This window comes from Mesoplodon densirostris, chromosome 1 (assembly GCF_025265405.1).
Source record: "Mesoplodon densirostris isolate mMesDen1 chromosome 1, mMesDen1 primary haplotype, whole genome shotgun sequence".
Taxonomy (NCBI): Eukaryota; Metazoa; Chordata; class Mammalia; order Artiodactyla; family Ziphiidae; genus Mesoplodon; species Mesoplodon densirostris.
The window spans coordinates 61,556,382-61,574,071 of record NC_082661.1 but is presented as its reverse complement, the minus strand read 5'-3'; the positions used below and the strand labels follow the sequence as shown (position 1 = coordinate 61,574,071).

Here is a 17,690-nt window from a genome sequence, read left to right as displayed (position 1 = left end):
ATAAAAATTGATGACATTCAAAGTTTCTTTGGAGACTTTACTCCAAAAAGAAATAATAGTTATGTTTTCCTCAAAAGGACAAAAAGTCCCAAGAACAGATCAAAGGAGACAGAAAGCTTTTGTTTCCAACAAATTAAAAATTAGCAACACTCAAAAGCTTTCGAAACCATTCAATCTGGAGGTGACTCTGAATAGATTTCAAGAATTAAAATATAAACTTCTCAAAACACTAATACAGATGATAAAAAGCCTTAAAATTAAAAACACACTGTATGCCAGAGTTGACTTTCAAGGTAGCACTATGAAGTTTAGAGTACATTTTTCCACAGAAACAGTAGCAGATTGGCAATGCAGTTTATTTAACTTAAATGTTTTATAAAATAAAAATACTATGCATTTAATTTTATAATAAAAATAATTTAGAGTAATATACAAGGATCCCTTGGCTAGCCAATTCATCTAGTTCCTGAGTTTTGGAAAGTGAGTAACAAGGGTTCAGATTTCCAATGATTTATCTAAAAACATACACTCACCTATGTGACTCCTGCATACAGATTTGTATAATGAGAAATACCTACCCCTGGTAGTCCTAACATCTAAATATTAAACCATTTTAAACAATAATAACAACAAAGAATGCACATTTATTTAAGAGGAGGATAAGAAAAAAGCTGGAGATGTCTATAATGGATAGCTTCTACATGCCTTTTCAAAGGCTCTACACTTTGATAGCTCTGTTGTAACCTTCCTTCAAAATGTATGGCTGTCTTTATCTTTGCACAGATACAGATTTATTACTACAATTAATATTATCCCTCTTAAGCCTGAAACTTTGATTAGAAACCTTTTGTTTTTAATTCAAAAAAGCAAAGAAAAGGAGGAAGAATTTACCTAAGAAACCTGGAGAAAAGTTAGAACATCTGGGGTGAAAAAGGGCAACATCAGTATGTGCCTACGTGTGAGAAGAAGATTGAGTTCCAAAGCTTAGCTAATTTTGTAAATCCTCCCACCAAAAAAAGCACAAAAGAGGATATAAGGTACAAGATCTATCAGAATTAAAAGAATAAATGGAATGAGGTATAAGCAACAGGGTATTAAATTAATTACCATAGATCTACAATGTAATACTGTGCTGCCATTAAGAATGATGATCCAGAACTTTATATACCCAAATGATACACTAGTGAACAAAATCAGTAGTCACAAAAAACTATATACACTGTATATACAGTATGTACTACTTTAATAAAAGAATAAATACATCTAAACATATATTTTAAATTTATATAAAAATGGTGAAGGTTATCTGTGGGTTGTGGAACTAGGAGTAATTTTTTTCTTTCTGATTTATTTGTATTCTCTCATTTTCAAAAATGAACATGTGTTACTTGTATGCTAAGGAAATACTAGTCTAAATATAAAATACAAGAATTTATTTCATTAGGACATTCTGCCCTTTATGTAATAAACTAATTTCCGAAGACATAAATATATGCACACATAACTATATATATAAATAAATGACAGTGAGGGAAGCAAGACGCTTAGAGTTACAAGTTGCAACTTGGGTTATCAGAAGGCAATTAAGTATAATGCTGACTTCTGATCTGAATGAAGACAACAGGTTTAAAAAGAAAGGTTGAAGAAATATCAAGCACAGGTTAAATTCTTGTTTCTTCGGATTTTTCCTTTCTTCATTTACATGCTCAGAAAAATAGGTGAAAGTACAATTAGTACTGTTTATAAATATATCAGGTAAAAATATTTAATGCAGTGTTAAACGATGATAAAACGAGAAATGAGTACAGTTAAGAGATAAAAGAAAAAGCTCTTAGCCATAAGAATGATAATACACTAGAATAAGGCACGTTTTGGAGTCTCCATCCTAAAAGTCATGTTCTGTATGGATATCATTCATCTGACTGAACACGGGTGGTTGGTACAAATGATCTTTCATAGATACCAGCTCTATGGTTCATAACTCAATTATCCTGCTCAACATTAATTAAAAAAAAAAGAATAAGTAGAAAACTTTTGATTGCCTCAACTCAAAAGATTTATTTATACAAGATATCTTGGGTCTTTGTAGAATGGAAAGTACCAGAGAAAAATAGAAGCTAACAGAGTTATTAGCATATAAAACTGAACAGGTACGAGATTCAGAAATAATTGTACCAAAATCAAGGTAGAAAATCTATACTTGCACTGCCCATTTTGTGAATGAGCTGTACTATAAAATTTCAAATGTCTACAAAAATGTTCTCTCCTAGTGCTCTACATTTCCAAGCAAGTAATAAAAAAACTAAACTATATTACAGCAATTACAGCATAGATCAAAATCTTCCACCAGGATTTATGCTAGAGTGTTTGGAAGAGGAGGCTATAAGAAATAACAAATAGTATTAAAACTCTGAACACACATGGCAGGGTATCTCAGAATGACAATCTGAGTTCCAGGCTGCCTATATCATAAGCAACAGGAGATATTTATTTAACTGAACACTTTTAAGTCCTCTTTAAGAATAAGTCAGGGCACATAATGTTTAAAATAACAAAAATTAAATTTTACCATTAAGCCAAAAACAAGCTTTGTTTTCTACTTTGATCAATGTACTAAAAGTTTTTAAAAGATTATATAATAATGTAATAATAGAAATTTTGTTTTAAAATTTGTAATTATCATTATTACATTATATAATAGAAATAATATTTAGATCATTTTATTTACTTATTTAAAAATATTTTCCAATTAAATGAGATCACAAATTCATTTTAATACAAAGTTAGCATAGAACAACCATTTTTCATTTGTAAAATGGACAGATTAAAATTTTTAAATAAAGTTTAAAGAAACATTACCTTCAAATAAACTGAGGTCTCTTCGTAGCCGTGGTCCATAAAGCCCTTCTAAAATACTCTCAAAACCTGTGTTATTAAAGAGAGAAAAGTATATTAACTACTAAAAAAGCTTAATTTTACAATAATCAAAAACCATAAATTCTATATGAATCAGATAATTATATATTTAACATACTATGAGGTGTCATTTTTTCCTTTAGATGAATTAAGTTGAACTAGGCAATATATATAACACAGCAAGAAGTCACACAATGACTACCAGGAATTACATGATTGTAAAAAAAAATGTAAATATTCAAATGTAAATATTCACTTCTAAAACAAGTAAACACCTTTGTCATTTAGAAATAGTCCCAGGTTAAAATAATGAGCAGATTTGTTTTGCAATGATTTGTAGAGATGAAAAGAATAATTAGAAGAGACGTATTACAATCCTGTTTATACTGGTTACAAAAAATGTTAACTTTAAAAAAAGTAGCATCTTTAACCTCAATTTTAAAAACGAGTAAATAAGTGTCAATGGGGAGAAATTTTTGCTGTGAAAAGTATGATATATAAAATTTAAACCTACTTGTAAAAATTAAAACACAACAATTTTGCCTTGTTTTAAGGAAAAAAATTACTGAAAATCTTATTAAGTTAACAAGACTCCAGTTCATGAACTCAGAGTATCCTACTTTGTGGATAAACTAATATTAAGATTTTACAATTTTCTTATTGAAGTCTGCATCATATTCAGTATTAAGCAAGTTACTGATAAACTACAAGGCATCCTGGAAAATGACCAAGATGGCAAAATAAATGGAAAACCAAGAAAAGGAACTAATTTAGGGATGCTTAAATTATGAAGGAAAAAAACTAAAGGAAGCATGATAGACCTGAAAAATAAAAGACAGATTTTCTCAGTAATATTTATAAACTGTAAAACAGGAGAAATACTTCTGTAGAAATGTTTTATAAATCATAAACTGCTTTTAAAAACATTAAAAAACCTCTATACTCAAGATGCATGTTAAAATCAATGGTGTGTCAGTCGAAAAGTGACTTTTTATTTAGTAGAACATGAAGAAATGATGCATCTTACAACTGATGATGTCTTAAATCTGACAAAGTAAGGTAGCTCTCATGGTACTTGGTAAATATGTACTTCAAAAAATCTTTGTGAAATGATTCAGTACTAGTTCCCATGAGTGGAAATTTCAGGCAGAAGAGTGAATGAACTCCCACCAGAGGATGCTTTCAAGAATGTTACAGAAAAGACTTACTATTAGATAAAGACTCAGACTGAACAAGCACCAAATCTGTATTACCAAGATATTCTATTTTTATGTGATCAATTTACTCCAAAAATAATATTGCAAACAACTATTTTAGGATGTTATTCTGTGGTATTTTGGACAAAATGTATAGCGCCCCCCACCCCGGGGTAAGCATACTGAATTTAAACAGTGTATATTTCCTAGATTTAAGCCTGAAAAGAAAGCAAACAGGGACTTACATTTTTCTACTGGGTTCCTCAACTGTTCACTAGATAAGACCAAGGTCTTACATACAGCCTGTTGAGATTTATTCATATTGCATAGTGTTGGTGCTATTGTAAATGATATCCTTAGTTAAAAGTTTTGTTTCTTGTAGGCTTATAGAAACACAATTGATGTTTGTATATTGACTTTGTTATCTAACAACATCGCTAAACTTTGTAATTATAATAATTTATCTGGAAATGCTCTACATATACAAATATGTCATCTATAGATAATGGTAGTTTTGTTCCTTTCTAATCCTTATTGCTTTCTTTTTTCTTGCTCTTGCCTTATTGGATTAGCTAGGACCTCAATTATGATGTTGAAAATTGGTGGTCAGAGTGAGCATCCTTGACATACCCAATCTAAATGGGAACACATTCCAAGTTTCATCATTAAATATGTTTGCTGTATTCTTTAAGAGAAATACTGCTTATCACATTAAGGAAGTTCATCCTATGTTTAGCTTGTTAGGGGAATTTTCCTGCCATGCAAAGATATTGAATTTTACCAAATCAATCAGTTTATTTATATTTGATTTACAAAATTGCATTTCAGGTGTACAACACAGTAATTCAATATTTTTATAGACTATACTCCATACAAAGCTATTATTAAATATTGACTATATTTCCTGTGCTGTAGATTACAACCTTGTAGCTTATTTCATACCTAGTAGTTTGTAAATCTCAATCCCCTTCACACATTTTGCCCATCCTCCCACCCGTCTTCCCTCTGGTAACTACTAGTTTGTTCTCTATAAGTCTGTTTCTGTTTTGTTGTATTCATTTATTTTATTTTTTAGATTTTATTTATAAGTGAAAACATACAGTATTTGTCTTTCTCTGCCTGACTTACTTCACGAAGCATAATACCTTCCAGGTCCATCCACATTGTCACAAACGGCAACATTTCTTTCTTTCTTTTTTTTTTAAGGCTGAGTACCAAATTTATTTTGAATTTATTGAAATAACTATGTCATTTTTCTTTCTTAAATCTCTGAATATAGTGATACAGTGAATTACATTGAATATTAAACCAAACCTCTTCCATTCCTGGGAAAACCATGTCATTTTTCTTTCTTAAATCTCTGAATATAGTGATACAGTGAATTACACTGAATATTAAACCAAACCTCTTCCATTCCTGGGAAAACCCAACATTATCATGAGACATATTTGCTGGGTTCCTTATCTTGATTAGTCCTTTCAAATTTCGGCATCTATGTTCACTAATGAGACTGGTCTGTAAATTTCCTTTGTATTTGATCAAGTTTTTATATCAATGTTATGCTACCCTCATAAAATGAGTGGCAATGTCCTTTCCTTTTCTATTCTCTGGGAAAATATTAGGAAATGTAGGATGCCTTGCTTGAACATTTTAAAAGAACATGCCAGGGATGCCAAATGGAAATAAAGTCTTTCTGAAGTGCCTATTACTGATCAAATTTATTTAACTGTTAAAGGATTATTCATGTATTCTATTTCTTATGTTAGTCACAGTTTTCTGGGAACTTGCCCATTTCAACTATATTTTCTAATTTATTTGCATAAAATATTTCCTTGTATGTTTTTATCTATCTAATGTCAACAATATCAGCAGTCATGTCCTTTTTGCTTTTCATTCCATACTTCAGTTATTTATGATTTCTCTTTTTTCTCAGTCAAGCCATTTAAAGTTTCTCTCCCTCTCTTTTTTCTTAGATTTAAAAAGAATTCTTTTTTGATTCCTTGATCTTCTCTATTGTATGTCTGTTTTCTTATCCATTAATTCCTGTCCCTGCTTTTATTTCTTCCTGCCGTCTATTTTATTCTGCTCTTATTTTTTCTTCCTGAAATGGAAGAGCTCATTAACTTTCAGCCTGTCTTCTTTTCTAACATATGCATTTAAAGTTACTGATTGCCATCTAATAAGCTGCATTCCAGTCATATTTTCTCATCATTCAGTCGAAATATTCCCTAATTTTCATTATGTCTTCTTTTCAGGTTCACAGTTTTTAGAAGTGTAGTTCTTAATTTCCAAATATATATGGATAGTCTATCCTTTTAATAGATTTCTAACTTAATCACACTGTAGTAAAAGAAAATACCCAACGTGATATCAATCTTGAAATTTTCTGAGACTGTCTTTATGGTCAATACACAATTTTTGAAAATTCTCTGCATATGCTTGGAAAGAGTAGTACATACTCTGAAATTGCTGGATGCAATTTTACAGTTTTGGTTTTTCAATGTCTGTTTTTTCTATTAATTGTTGAGAAAAGTAAGCAAAATCTTCTATGAAATTGTGGCTTTGTCTATTTCTCTTTTTTACTTCTTTGAAATTTTGCTTTATATGTTTTTGAAGCTACGTTATTAAGTGCTTATAATTTTATAATTGTTATATCATCCTGGTGAATAGAACTTCATATAATTACAAAGTGAACCTTTTTATTTCTAGCAATGATTTTTGCATTCGACTCTATGGTCTTTTGTTACACCCCTATAAAACACTTTTTGTTATTGTTTCCATAATGTCTTTTTCAATTATTTCTTTACAACCTTTCTGTATTATTAAATAATATGGAATTTCTTTTTCTAAAACACTACAACATTTTGTCAAAATTTAGTAATTTAAATTTAAGAGTTTATATTTGGGTTTAAATTCCTTATCTGTTTTTGTTCTATTTCTATCAAGCTTCTATTTTTCGCCTTTCTTGCAAACTTTGGAATTCACTGAATATTTAATGTTTAATTTTGTTTTTCCTCTTTCAATATGATAATTATGCCCTCTATTTCTATTCTTTTTGAGGTTATCCCAGAAATTAGGATATAGGTCTAACATTAATCAAAATCTTTACCCATCCTTCTAGGACTTAGACCTCCTTCCTATTTATGCTATTGCTCTATATACTTCACTAAACACTATGTTGTTTTATGTTTGCACACATATTTACCACTGTCTCTGCTCTTCATTACTTATATCTCAGAGCATTCATCTAGGAATACTTTGCTTCTGCCTGAAGTACCTCTTTTAGTGAATATGTGTTGCTGTTAACACCCTTCCTAAGACTCTGATCAAAAGTACTTAAGTTGTTCTCATAATATACTTCATGCTGCCCTCTCTCTCTCTCCTATATTTTACATTTCTTTCTTTTTCCTTAACTGCATTTAATTTCTTCTACCACATATATTCCACCACAAATTCCCTCTATTGCACAATCAGCTGACAAACACATCCTCTGATTTTTTAAGTCAATTTTATAGAGATAAAATTGTCATATAATACTATGTACCCATTTAAAAAATAAAGTTCAATAAATTTTGACAAATGCATATTTTCATTTAACTAAGAACATAATCAAGCACAGAATATTTCTGTCAACTCAAATAGTATGTTTGTGCCATATGAGTATATTTCCTGGAACAACCCAAAGCCCAAAGAAACACTAATCTATTTTCTGTCATTATAAATTAGACTTATCTTTTCTATAGTTGCATATAAATGGAATCAGAGCATATATTGTTTTGTGTCTAGCTTCTTTTGCTCAGCCACCTGTTAATGAGATTTATCCATGCTGTTGCATGTATCAACAGTGCTTTTAACTTCTGAGGTGTATTCCCTTATATGGATATAGGGCAAGTTGTTTATTAAGTCTCATGTTGATGGACATTTGAGTTGTTTAAAAGTCTTTGTGAATATATGTTACCATTTCTCTTGAATAAGTAAGAGTGTTATTGCTGGGCTGAGTAGTAAGATTGTTCTGGTTTGTCGTTAATATTTTAAGGAATTGTACAGCGGTTCTGCAAAATGGCTGTACTCTTTTACATTCCCACCAGTAAAATATGAGAGATTCAGTTGCACCACATCCTTACCAACATATAGCACTGTCAATCTTTCTAACTTTAGCCACTGTAAGGAACATGTATGGGTATTGTAATTTGCAATTTCTTGATGACTAATGATTTTAAGCATCCTTTCTATTGAAATGTCCATTTTGTTATGGTAACAGGGTTATGCTATGCAATTTGTATCTTATAAGTTATAGTATTTATTTGCATAAAGTTGTTCAAAAGATTTCCTACTACCCTTTTAATGTCTATACAATCTGCAGTGATATCCCTCTTTCATTCTCAATATCAGTTTAATTATCTCCTCTACTTTTTTATTGATCTCTCTGGCCAAAGTTTTAGCAATTTTATTGATCTTTTCAAAATACCACTTGTGGTTTCAATAATTTTTTTGTTCATCCTTTTCTATGGTTTTTATATCTGTCCTACCTTTATTATATTCTTCCTTATAATTATTTTTTGTTTCATTTGCACTTATTATGTGACCTTTGCCCTTTTCTAGTAAAAGCATTTAAAGCTATAAATTTCTCCCTATTCACTACTTTAGCTCCATCTCATAAATTCTGATAAATTGTCTTTTCATTTTTATTCAGTTCAAAATGTTTGTAATTTTCCTTATGATGCATTGTTATGCGCCCAGGTTATAAATGTGTTTATCTTCCAAATATTTGGGAATTTTCCAGAAGTCTGTTACTGAATCCCAACTGAATTCCTTGTGATCATAAAACATGCTTTGTTAGACTACAATCACCTTAAATTTATTGAGATTTGATTTACAGGTGGCACATGATGTACTATGTTGGTGAATATTCCATGTACACTTGAAAAGAATGTGTATTTGCAGTTATTGGGTGGAGTGTACTATAAATGTCATTTAGGCCTAGCTGACAAAGTGTTAAGTCTTCTATATTTCTATTGGTTTTCTGTCTTATCTTTCTCCTTTAAGTTCTGTCAGTTTTTGCTTTGTGTATTTTGAATTTATGATATTAGGTGCATATATATTTTTTATATTGTCTCCTTTGTGAATTGATTTCATCATCATTAAAAAATGTTCCCCTTTATCCCTGTTCTAAAGGCTTATCCTTTGGCCTGAAGTCTACTGTGTCTGATGTTACATCAGACACAGCAACTTTCTTATGATTAGCATTTTTTTTTTTATACAGTTGACCTCTGACGAACATGGGTTTGAACTGTGTGGATTCACTCACACGTGAATTTTTTCCAATAGTTAATACTATAGTGCTACACGATCTGAGGGTGGTTAAACCCACAGATGCAGACCACAGATATAGAGGAACCACAAATATGGAAGGCTGACTACAAGTTATAGGCAGATTTTCAACTGTGTGGAGGGATGACATCCCTAACCCGCTTGTTGTTCAAGGGTCAACTATATATCTTTTTCCATCCTTTAATTTTTAACGTATGTCTTTATATTTACATTGAGTTTCTTGTGGAAAACATAGAGTTGATATTTCAATACAGTGTAAATATCTGCTTTTTAATTGAAGTGTTTAGATGATTAATATCTAATGTAGTTATCAATACGGTTGGGTTTATATCTGCCATCTTGTTATTTGTTTTCTATTTATTCCATCTGTTATATGTTACTTCCCCCAACTCTCACCTCCCGCAATATTCTTTTGGATTGAATAAGGATTTTTTTAATACTCTATTTTATTTCCACTATTTGCTATTATTAGCTCGACCTCTTTTTAGTTTTTTAGTGCTTGCTACTATAGGATTTATAATGTTCATTTTAACTTTTCAGTCTACCTTCAAATATTATAATATGACTTAATAGACAATGTTAGGAGCAGTATATATCCATGCTCCACCCCCATTCTCGGTGCCACGGTTATATATTTTACATCCACGTCTGTTATAAATCCCACCATACATTACTTTTACTTTAAAAGATAAATTATTTTAAAGAAATTTTAAACAGGAGAATGTCTCTCCTACATTTACACACATATTTACAATCTCTATAATCTTTTTTTCCTTTGTGTAGACCTTATGTCTAAAGAACTTCCTTCAATATTTATTGTACTAAAAGTTTGCTAGCAATGAATTCTTTCAGCTATTGTTTTTCTGGAAAAAAAATCATTCTGTCTTCACTTAAAAAAAAACATTTTGTTAGGTACAGAATTCTAGGTTGACAGCTTTTGATGCCAGCACTTTATAAAGATATCCTTCCATTGTCTAATGGTTTGCAAAGTTCCTGACTGTCTGCAGTCCTCCTCATCTACGTTCCTCTGTAGTAATGTGTCTTTTTTTCCGGCTGCTTTCAAAATTTCCTCTTTATCACTGACTTTGCGCAATTTGATTATTATGTGCTCTGGGTGGCTTTCTATGTGTATATTCTACTTGGGATAAATAAGTTGAACTACCTGGATCTGTGCAGGGTTATAGTTGTTATCAAATTTGGAAAACTCATGGCAATTATTTCTCCCAATATTTTTTGTATGGCCTCCTTTTGTTCTGGATTCCAATTCAGTATTGTTAGACCACTTGATATTGTTCCAAAAATCACTAATGCACAGTTTACTTTTTTCCCTAGTTCTTTTTCTACCTGTTCTGTATTTTGGGTATTTTCTGTTGCTATGTTTCAATTCACTGATCTTTTCTTCTGCAGTGCCTAGTTTGCAATAGGAAACCAGATATTTAAAATATATAATTTGAAGAGTTCTGACATATGCATATGCCCATAAAACCATTACCACAATCAAAAAAACTAACACTTGCAACACTTCCAAACACACACTCACTTTTTTTTAAAATAAATTTATTTATATATATATTTGGCTGCGTTGGGTCTTCGTTCCTGCGTGCAGGCTTTCTCTAGTTGCGGTGAGTAGGGTCTACTCTTTGTTGCAGCACGTGGGCTTCTCATTGTGGTGGCTTCTCTTGTTGCAGAGCATGGGTTCTAGGCACGCGGGCTTCAGTAGTTGTGGCACACAGGCTCAGCAGTTGTGGCTTGCGGGCTCTAGAGTACAGGCTCAGTAGTTGTGGTGCACGGGCTTAGTTACTCCATGGCATGTGGGATCTTCCCGGATCAGGGCTCGAACCCGTGTCCCCTGCATTGGCAGGTGGATTCTTAACCATTGTGCCACCAGGGAAGCCCCCTGCTCACTTGTTTTTAATCCATCTATCCCTCTACTCAGAACCCTAGGCAAACACTATAGATTAGTTTACATTTTTTAGAATTTTACAAAAATAGAAACTTACAGTACAGACTCCATTTTTTTTTTTTTTTGCCTGACCCGTTTCACTCAGCAGAATGATTTTGAGTTTTATCCATACTGTCACCTGTATCATTACTTTGTTATTTTATTTTCTAGTATACTCTATCGTATGGAATTATCCAGTCAGATGTCTGTGGATATTTTCATTTTTCTTGCATATATAATTAATAGTGAAATGGTTGGGTTATATGGTAGGTTTATGTTTACCTTTTTCAAATTAATTTATTTTTTAAATTGAAGTACAGTTGATTTACAGTGTTGTGTTAATTTCTGCTGTACAGCAAAGTGTCTCCATTATACAGATATATACATTCTTCTTTATATTCTTTTCCATTATCGTTTATTCCAGGATATTGAATATATAGTTCCCTGTGCTATACAGTAGGACCTTGTTGTTTATCCATTCTATATGTAATCATTTGCATCTACTAACCCCAAACTCCCAGTCCATCCCTCCCCCACCACCCTACCCCTTGGCAACCCCAAGTTGTTTAGCTTTTTAAGAAATCAAAATGTTTCCATAAGTTATTATATCATTTTATGCAAAAATCCTTAACAAAATATTAGTAAGCCAAATCCAACAACACATGAAAAAGATCATACACCACAATCAAGTGGGATTCATCCCAGGGCCACAGGGATGGTTCAACATATGCAAATCAGTCAGTGTGACAGACCACCTCAATAAGAGAAAAAAACCACATGATCATCTCAAGAGATGCAGGAAAACCATTTGATAAAATTCAACATCTATTCATGATAAAAACTCTTACCAAAGTGGGTGTAGAGGGAACATATCTCAACATATTGAAAGCTATTTATGACAAACCCACAGGCAACATAATACTCAATGGCAAAAAGCTGAAAGCCTTCTCACTAAAATCTGGAACAAGACAAGGATGCTCACTCTTCTCACCACTTCTATTCAACATAGTATTGGAAGTCCTAGCCACAGCAATCAGACAAGAAAAAGAAATAAAAGGTATCCAAATTTTAAGGGGTAAAATTGTCATTATATGCAGATGACATTATACTATATATAGAAAACCCTAAAGACTCCACATAAAAACTACTAGAACTGATAAAGGAATTCAGCAAGGTAGCAGGATACAAGATTAACATACAGAAATCTGTTGCATTTCTTTACACTAATAATGAAATATCAGAAAGGGAAAGTAAAAAAAAAATCCCTTTTAAAATCACATTAAAAAAATAAAGTACTTAGGAATAAACCTGATCAAAGAGGTGAAACACTTATATGCTGAAAACTATGAAGTACTGATAAAGGAAACTAAAGATTCAAGGAAATGGAAAGATATCCCATGCTTTGGGATTAGAAGAATTAGAATAGTTTAAATGGCCATACTACTTATCCAAAACAACCTACAGATTTAATGTGATACCTACCAGATTATGCATGATATTTTTCACAGATTTAAAACAAAGAATCCTAAAATTTATATGGAACCATAAAAGACCCAGAATTGCCAAAGCAATTCTGAGGGAAAAGGACAGAGCTTGGAGGCATAACCCTCCCAGACTTCATACAATGCTACAAAGCTACAGTAATCAAAACAGCATGGTACTGGCACAAAACAGACATATAGGTCAATGGAACAGAATAGACAGCCCAGAAATAAAACCATACACCTGTGGTCAATTAATCTTCGACAAAGGAGGCAAGAATATACAATGGAGAAAAGACAGTCTCTTCAGCAAGCAGTGCTGGGAACGCAGGACAGCTGCATGTAAATCAGTGAAGTTAGAACACTCCCTCACACCATACACAAAAATAAACCCCAAATGGTTTGCAGAGTTAAATGTTAAGACATAACACCATAAACCTCCTAGAAGAGAACACAGGCAAAACATTTCTGAGGTTAAGTTATAGCAGTGTTTTTCTTAGGTCATTCTCCCAAGGCAACAGAAAAATAAAAAGCAAAAATAAACAAATGGGACCTAGAAAAAAACCTTATAAGCTTTTGCACAGCAAAGAAAACCATAAAATGAAAAGACAACTTATGGAGTGGGAGAAAATATTTGCAAATGATGAGACCAACAAGGGCTTAATTTCCAAAATATAAATACAGCTCAGGGCTTCCCCGGTGGTGCAGTGGTTAAGAATCCACCTGCCAATGCAGCGGACACAGGTTCGAGCCCTGGTCCGGGAAGATCCCACATGCCGTGGAGCAACTAAGCCCATGCATCACAACCCATGCCTGTGAGCCACAACTACTGAGCCTGTGTGCCACAGCTACTGAAGCCCACGCGCCTATAGCCTGTGCTCCACAAAAAGAGAAGCCACCGCAATGAGAAGCCCACGCACCTCAACGAAGAGTAGCCCCCACTCACTGCAACTACAGAAAGCTCACGCGCAACAACAAAGACCCAATACAACCTTAAATAAATAAATAGATAGATAGATAGATAGACTCAACTCAAGGGCTACTTAAATAAAAACAAAAACAAAAAAATAGCTCATACAACTCAATTACAAAAAAACAAACAACCCAATCAAAAACTGGGCAGAAGAACTAAATAGACATTTCTCCAATGAAGATATGCAGATGGCCAACAGGCATATGAAAAGATGCTCAACATCACTAATTATTAGAGAACTGCAAATCAAAACTACCCTGAGGTATCACCTCATACCAGTCAGAATGGTCATTACCAAAAAGTCTACAAATAAATGCTGGAGAGAATGTGAAGAAAAGGAAACCTTCCTACACTGTTGGTGGGAATGTAAGTTGGTACAACCACTACGGAAAACAGTATGGAGGTTCCTTAAAAAACTAAACATAGAGCTACCATATGATCAGCAATCCCACTCCTGGGCATATATCCAGAAAAGATGAAAACTCTAATTCGAAAAGATACACGCACCACTATGTTTATTGTAGCACTATTCACAATAGCCAAGGCATGGAAGCAACCTAAGTATCCATTAACAGATGAATGGATAAAGAAGATGCATATATATGCAGTGGAATGTCACTCAGCCATAAAAAGAATGAAATATTGCCATTTGCAGCACATGGATGGATCTAGAGTTTATCACACTAAGTCAATTAAGTCATACAAGGGAAAGACAAATATCCTATGATATCACTCATATACAGAACCTAAAAAATAATACAAATGAACTATTTACAAAACAGAAACAGATTCACAAACATAGGAAACAAATTTATGGTTACCAAAGGGGAAAGGGGGGGAGGGATAAATTAGGAGTTTGGGATTAGCAGATACAAACTACTATATATTAAATAAACAACAAGGTCCTACTGTATAGCACAGGGAACTATGTTCAACATCTTGTAATAAACTATAATGGAAAAGAATATGAAAAACAACATATATGTATAACTGAATCATTTTGCTATACACCAGAAACTAATACAATGTTGTAAATTAACTATACTTCAATTCAAAAAAAGTTATTGTATCATTTTACATTCTCACCAGCCATGTACAAATGTTACATTATGGTTTCTCAACCCCAACATCACTTGGTATGGTCTACTGTGTGTTTTTCTTCTGTTTACTTTTTTTTTTTCTTTTCAACCATTCAAATGACTTAAAACCTTCCTAATGTCATGATATCTCATTGTGATTTTTATTTGCATTTCTCTAATGATTAGTGATGTTGATCATCTTTTCACATGCTTACTGCCATTCATATGTCTCTATTAAAATATTTTGCAAAATTTTTAATTGGGTTGTTTGACCTCTTATCATTGAGTGGTAAGAGCATTTTTGTTTGTTTTTAAATATATTCTGGATACTATCCTTTTTTTTTTTTTTTTTTTTTTTTTTCTTTTTGCGGTATGCGGGCCTCTCACTGTTGTGGCCTCTCCCGTTGCGGAGCACAGGCTCCGGATGCGCAGGCCCAGCGGCCATGGCTCACGGGCCCAGCCGCTCCGCGGCATATGGGATCCTCCCAGACCGGGGCACGAACCTGTATCCCCTGCATCGGCAGGCGGACTCTTAACCACTGCGCCACCAGGGAGGCCCTGGATACTATCCTTTTGTCTGATATATATGTTGTCGCTGTTTCCTCCCAGCTTCTGGCCTTCCTTTCTGTTTTCTTAATGGTGTCTTCCAAGGAATAAAAGTTAATTTTGATGTAGATCAATTCATCCATTTTTTTCCTTTACGGTTGTTGTTTTTGTGCTCTAAGAAACTTTCTCTACACCAAGGCTGCAAAGCTCTTCTCTGAAAACTTATAGAAATTTAAGTTTTACATTTAGGGCTATGGTCCATTTTGATTATTTTTTGTGAATGGTGTGATAGAGCTGATGTTCTTCTTTTCTATATTGATATCTATTTGACCCAGCACCATTTGTTGAACCATTTCTTTCCTTTTTTTTTTTCTTTTTTTTTTTTTTTTTTCTTTTTGCGGTATGTGGGCCTCTCACTGTTGTGGCCTCTCCCGTTGCGGAGCACAGGCTCCGGATGCGCAGGCCCAGCGGCCATGGCTCACGGGCCCAGCCGCTCCGCGGCATATGGGATCCTCCCAGACCGGGGCACGAACCCGTATCCCCTGCATCGGCAGGCGGACTCTTAACCACTGCGCCACCAGGGAGGCCCATTTCTTTCCTTTTTAAATTCTCCATTTTCCTCTTCATTATGTTCATGCTATCCTTTTAATTCTTGAGTATACTTAGGAAATTTTAATAGTTTTCACATCCTTATCTACTAATTCTATTATCTGTTATTTCTGGTTCTAATTCTATTGACTGATATTTTTCCTGCTTTTTCGCATGTCAAGTAATTTTATTCGGATGCCAGACATTATGAATTTTTATATTGTGAGTCCTTTTTTTTTTCCCCTTGAAGAGTGTCACATTTCATTCATTCAGGAAGTTAACTTACCTGAAGATCATTTTGAGGCTTTGAAAAAGGCTTTAAGGAAAGAAGCAGAAAAGCCTTTCCACTACTACCTTTAGTTTTCTTGGATCTCCACTGAATACCTCTTGTATTCCATGACTGTACTTATTCCGGTTGGTGGGAAACTAAATGGTTCCCAGCCCTGTGTAAGTTCTGAAGATTGTTCAAATTATAGCTCACTGGCACTTGTCCTTTCCTAAAGGTGTTATTTATCAGGCCTTGTAGAATGTCATCCTACATATGCATGAAGTGGTTTTCAGCCAGATTCAAGGGTACCCTATGCTGGTTTCTTGAGCTCTTTCTCCATGTAGCTCTCTCCTTTCCAGTATTATGCTCCACAAGTTCCAGCCACTCACATACACCACCCTAAAGGCTGACTGACCTTTGTCTTCTCCAGTCAGTGAGACCACTTTTTGGGCCAATCCTACCTATGCTACAGTCTGGAAACTACCTCCGGGCAAAAAGCTGGAGTGATCATTAGTTTCCTTTTCCTCAGGGACCACAGTTCTGTGCTGCCTGTTTTCCAATGTCTGAAACAAATTTCTTTTAAATATACAGTCCAGTTTCCTAGCTGTCTATAGTGGAGGATAAGTCCAAACCCTCTTACTTCCTCATGGTCAGAGGTGGAAGTCCATTCTCTGACTTGCTGATTTCAGTAATTTTAATTAAACAAGTTTTATAATGTTCTTTTTCAAATATTTAACATCTTATTTACAGTTCCCCATTTCTTGCAGATATTTAGGTCTGTCACTTCTTTAAATATGGTAAGCACAGTGATTTAAAAAATTAGTATCTGATCATATAGTGTATATATATGTATATATATATATGTATATATATATGTAGTCTTTTATGGGTTGGTTCTGCTGTCTGATGGGTCTTGCTCATCTTGCCTTGTTTCTTTGTGCACTTAATTCAGTACTTACTGGCTTTTACCATCAAAAGATTAAAAATTCCCTAAGGCCTAGGATGGATGTGCCCTCCTCCAGAGATGCTTATCATTTGTTTCCAGAAAGCATCTAAGGGCACCGTCAGCTAGAAACCACCTTGTGGTAAACAGAATAATTAATGGCTCCACAGAGAAATCCATGTTCCAATACCCAGTACCCATGAATAAATTATGTTACATAGCAGAGAGGAATTAAGATTGCAAATGTTATTAAGGTTCCTAATCGCTCACCTTAAAATGAGATTAACATGGTGGACACAGTATAATCACAAGGATCTTTAAACTTGGAGGAAGGAGGCAGAACAATCAGAATGAAAGACCGCATTATGAGAATGACTCAACTGATCACTGCTGGCTTTGAAGATGGAAGGGGACCACAAGGCATGGA

At 33.5% G+C, this 17,690-nt stretch overlaps 1 protein-coding gene across 7 annotated transcripts in view; it reads right to left on the bottom strand.

Annotated features, from left to right (window-relative positions):
• The window catches only part of LCORL (ligand dependent nuclear receptor corepressor like), a 176,001-nt gene that overhangs the window by 121,914 nt on the left and 36,397 nt on the right, over positions 1–17,690 (bottom strand). For all 7 annotated transcript variants that reach the window (XM_060103767.1, XM_060103717.1, XM_060103778.1 and 4 more), the window contains exon 2: positions 2,860–2,925. In XM_060103767.1, the coding sequence (XP_059959750.1) occupies positions 2,860–2,925 (66 nt within the window). The remainder of the gene's footprint in view (positions 1–2,859; positions 2,926–17,690) is intronic.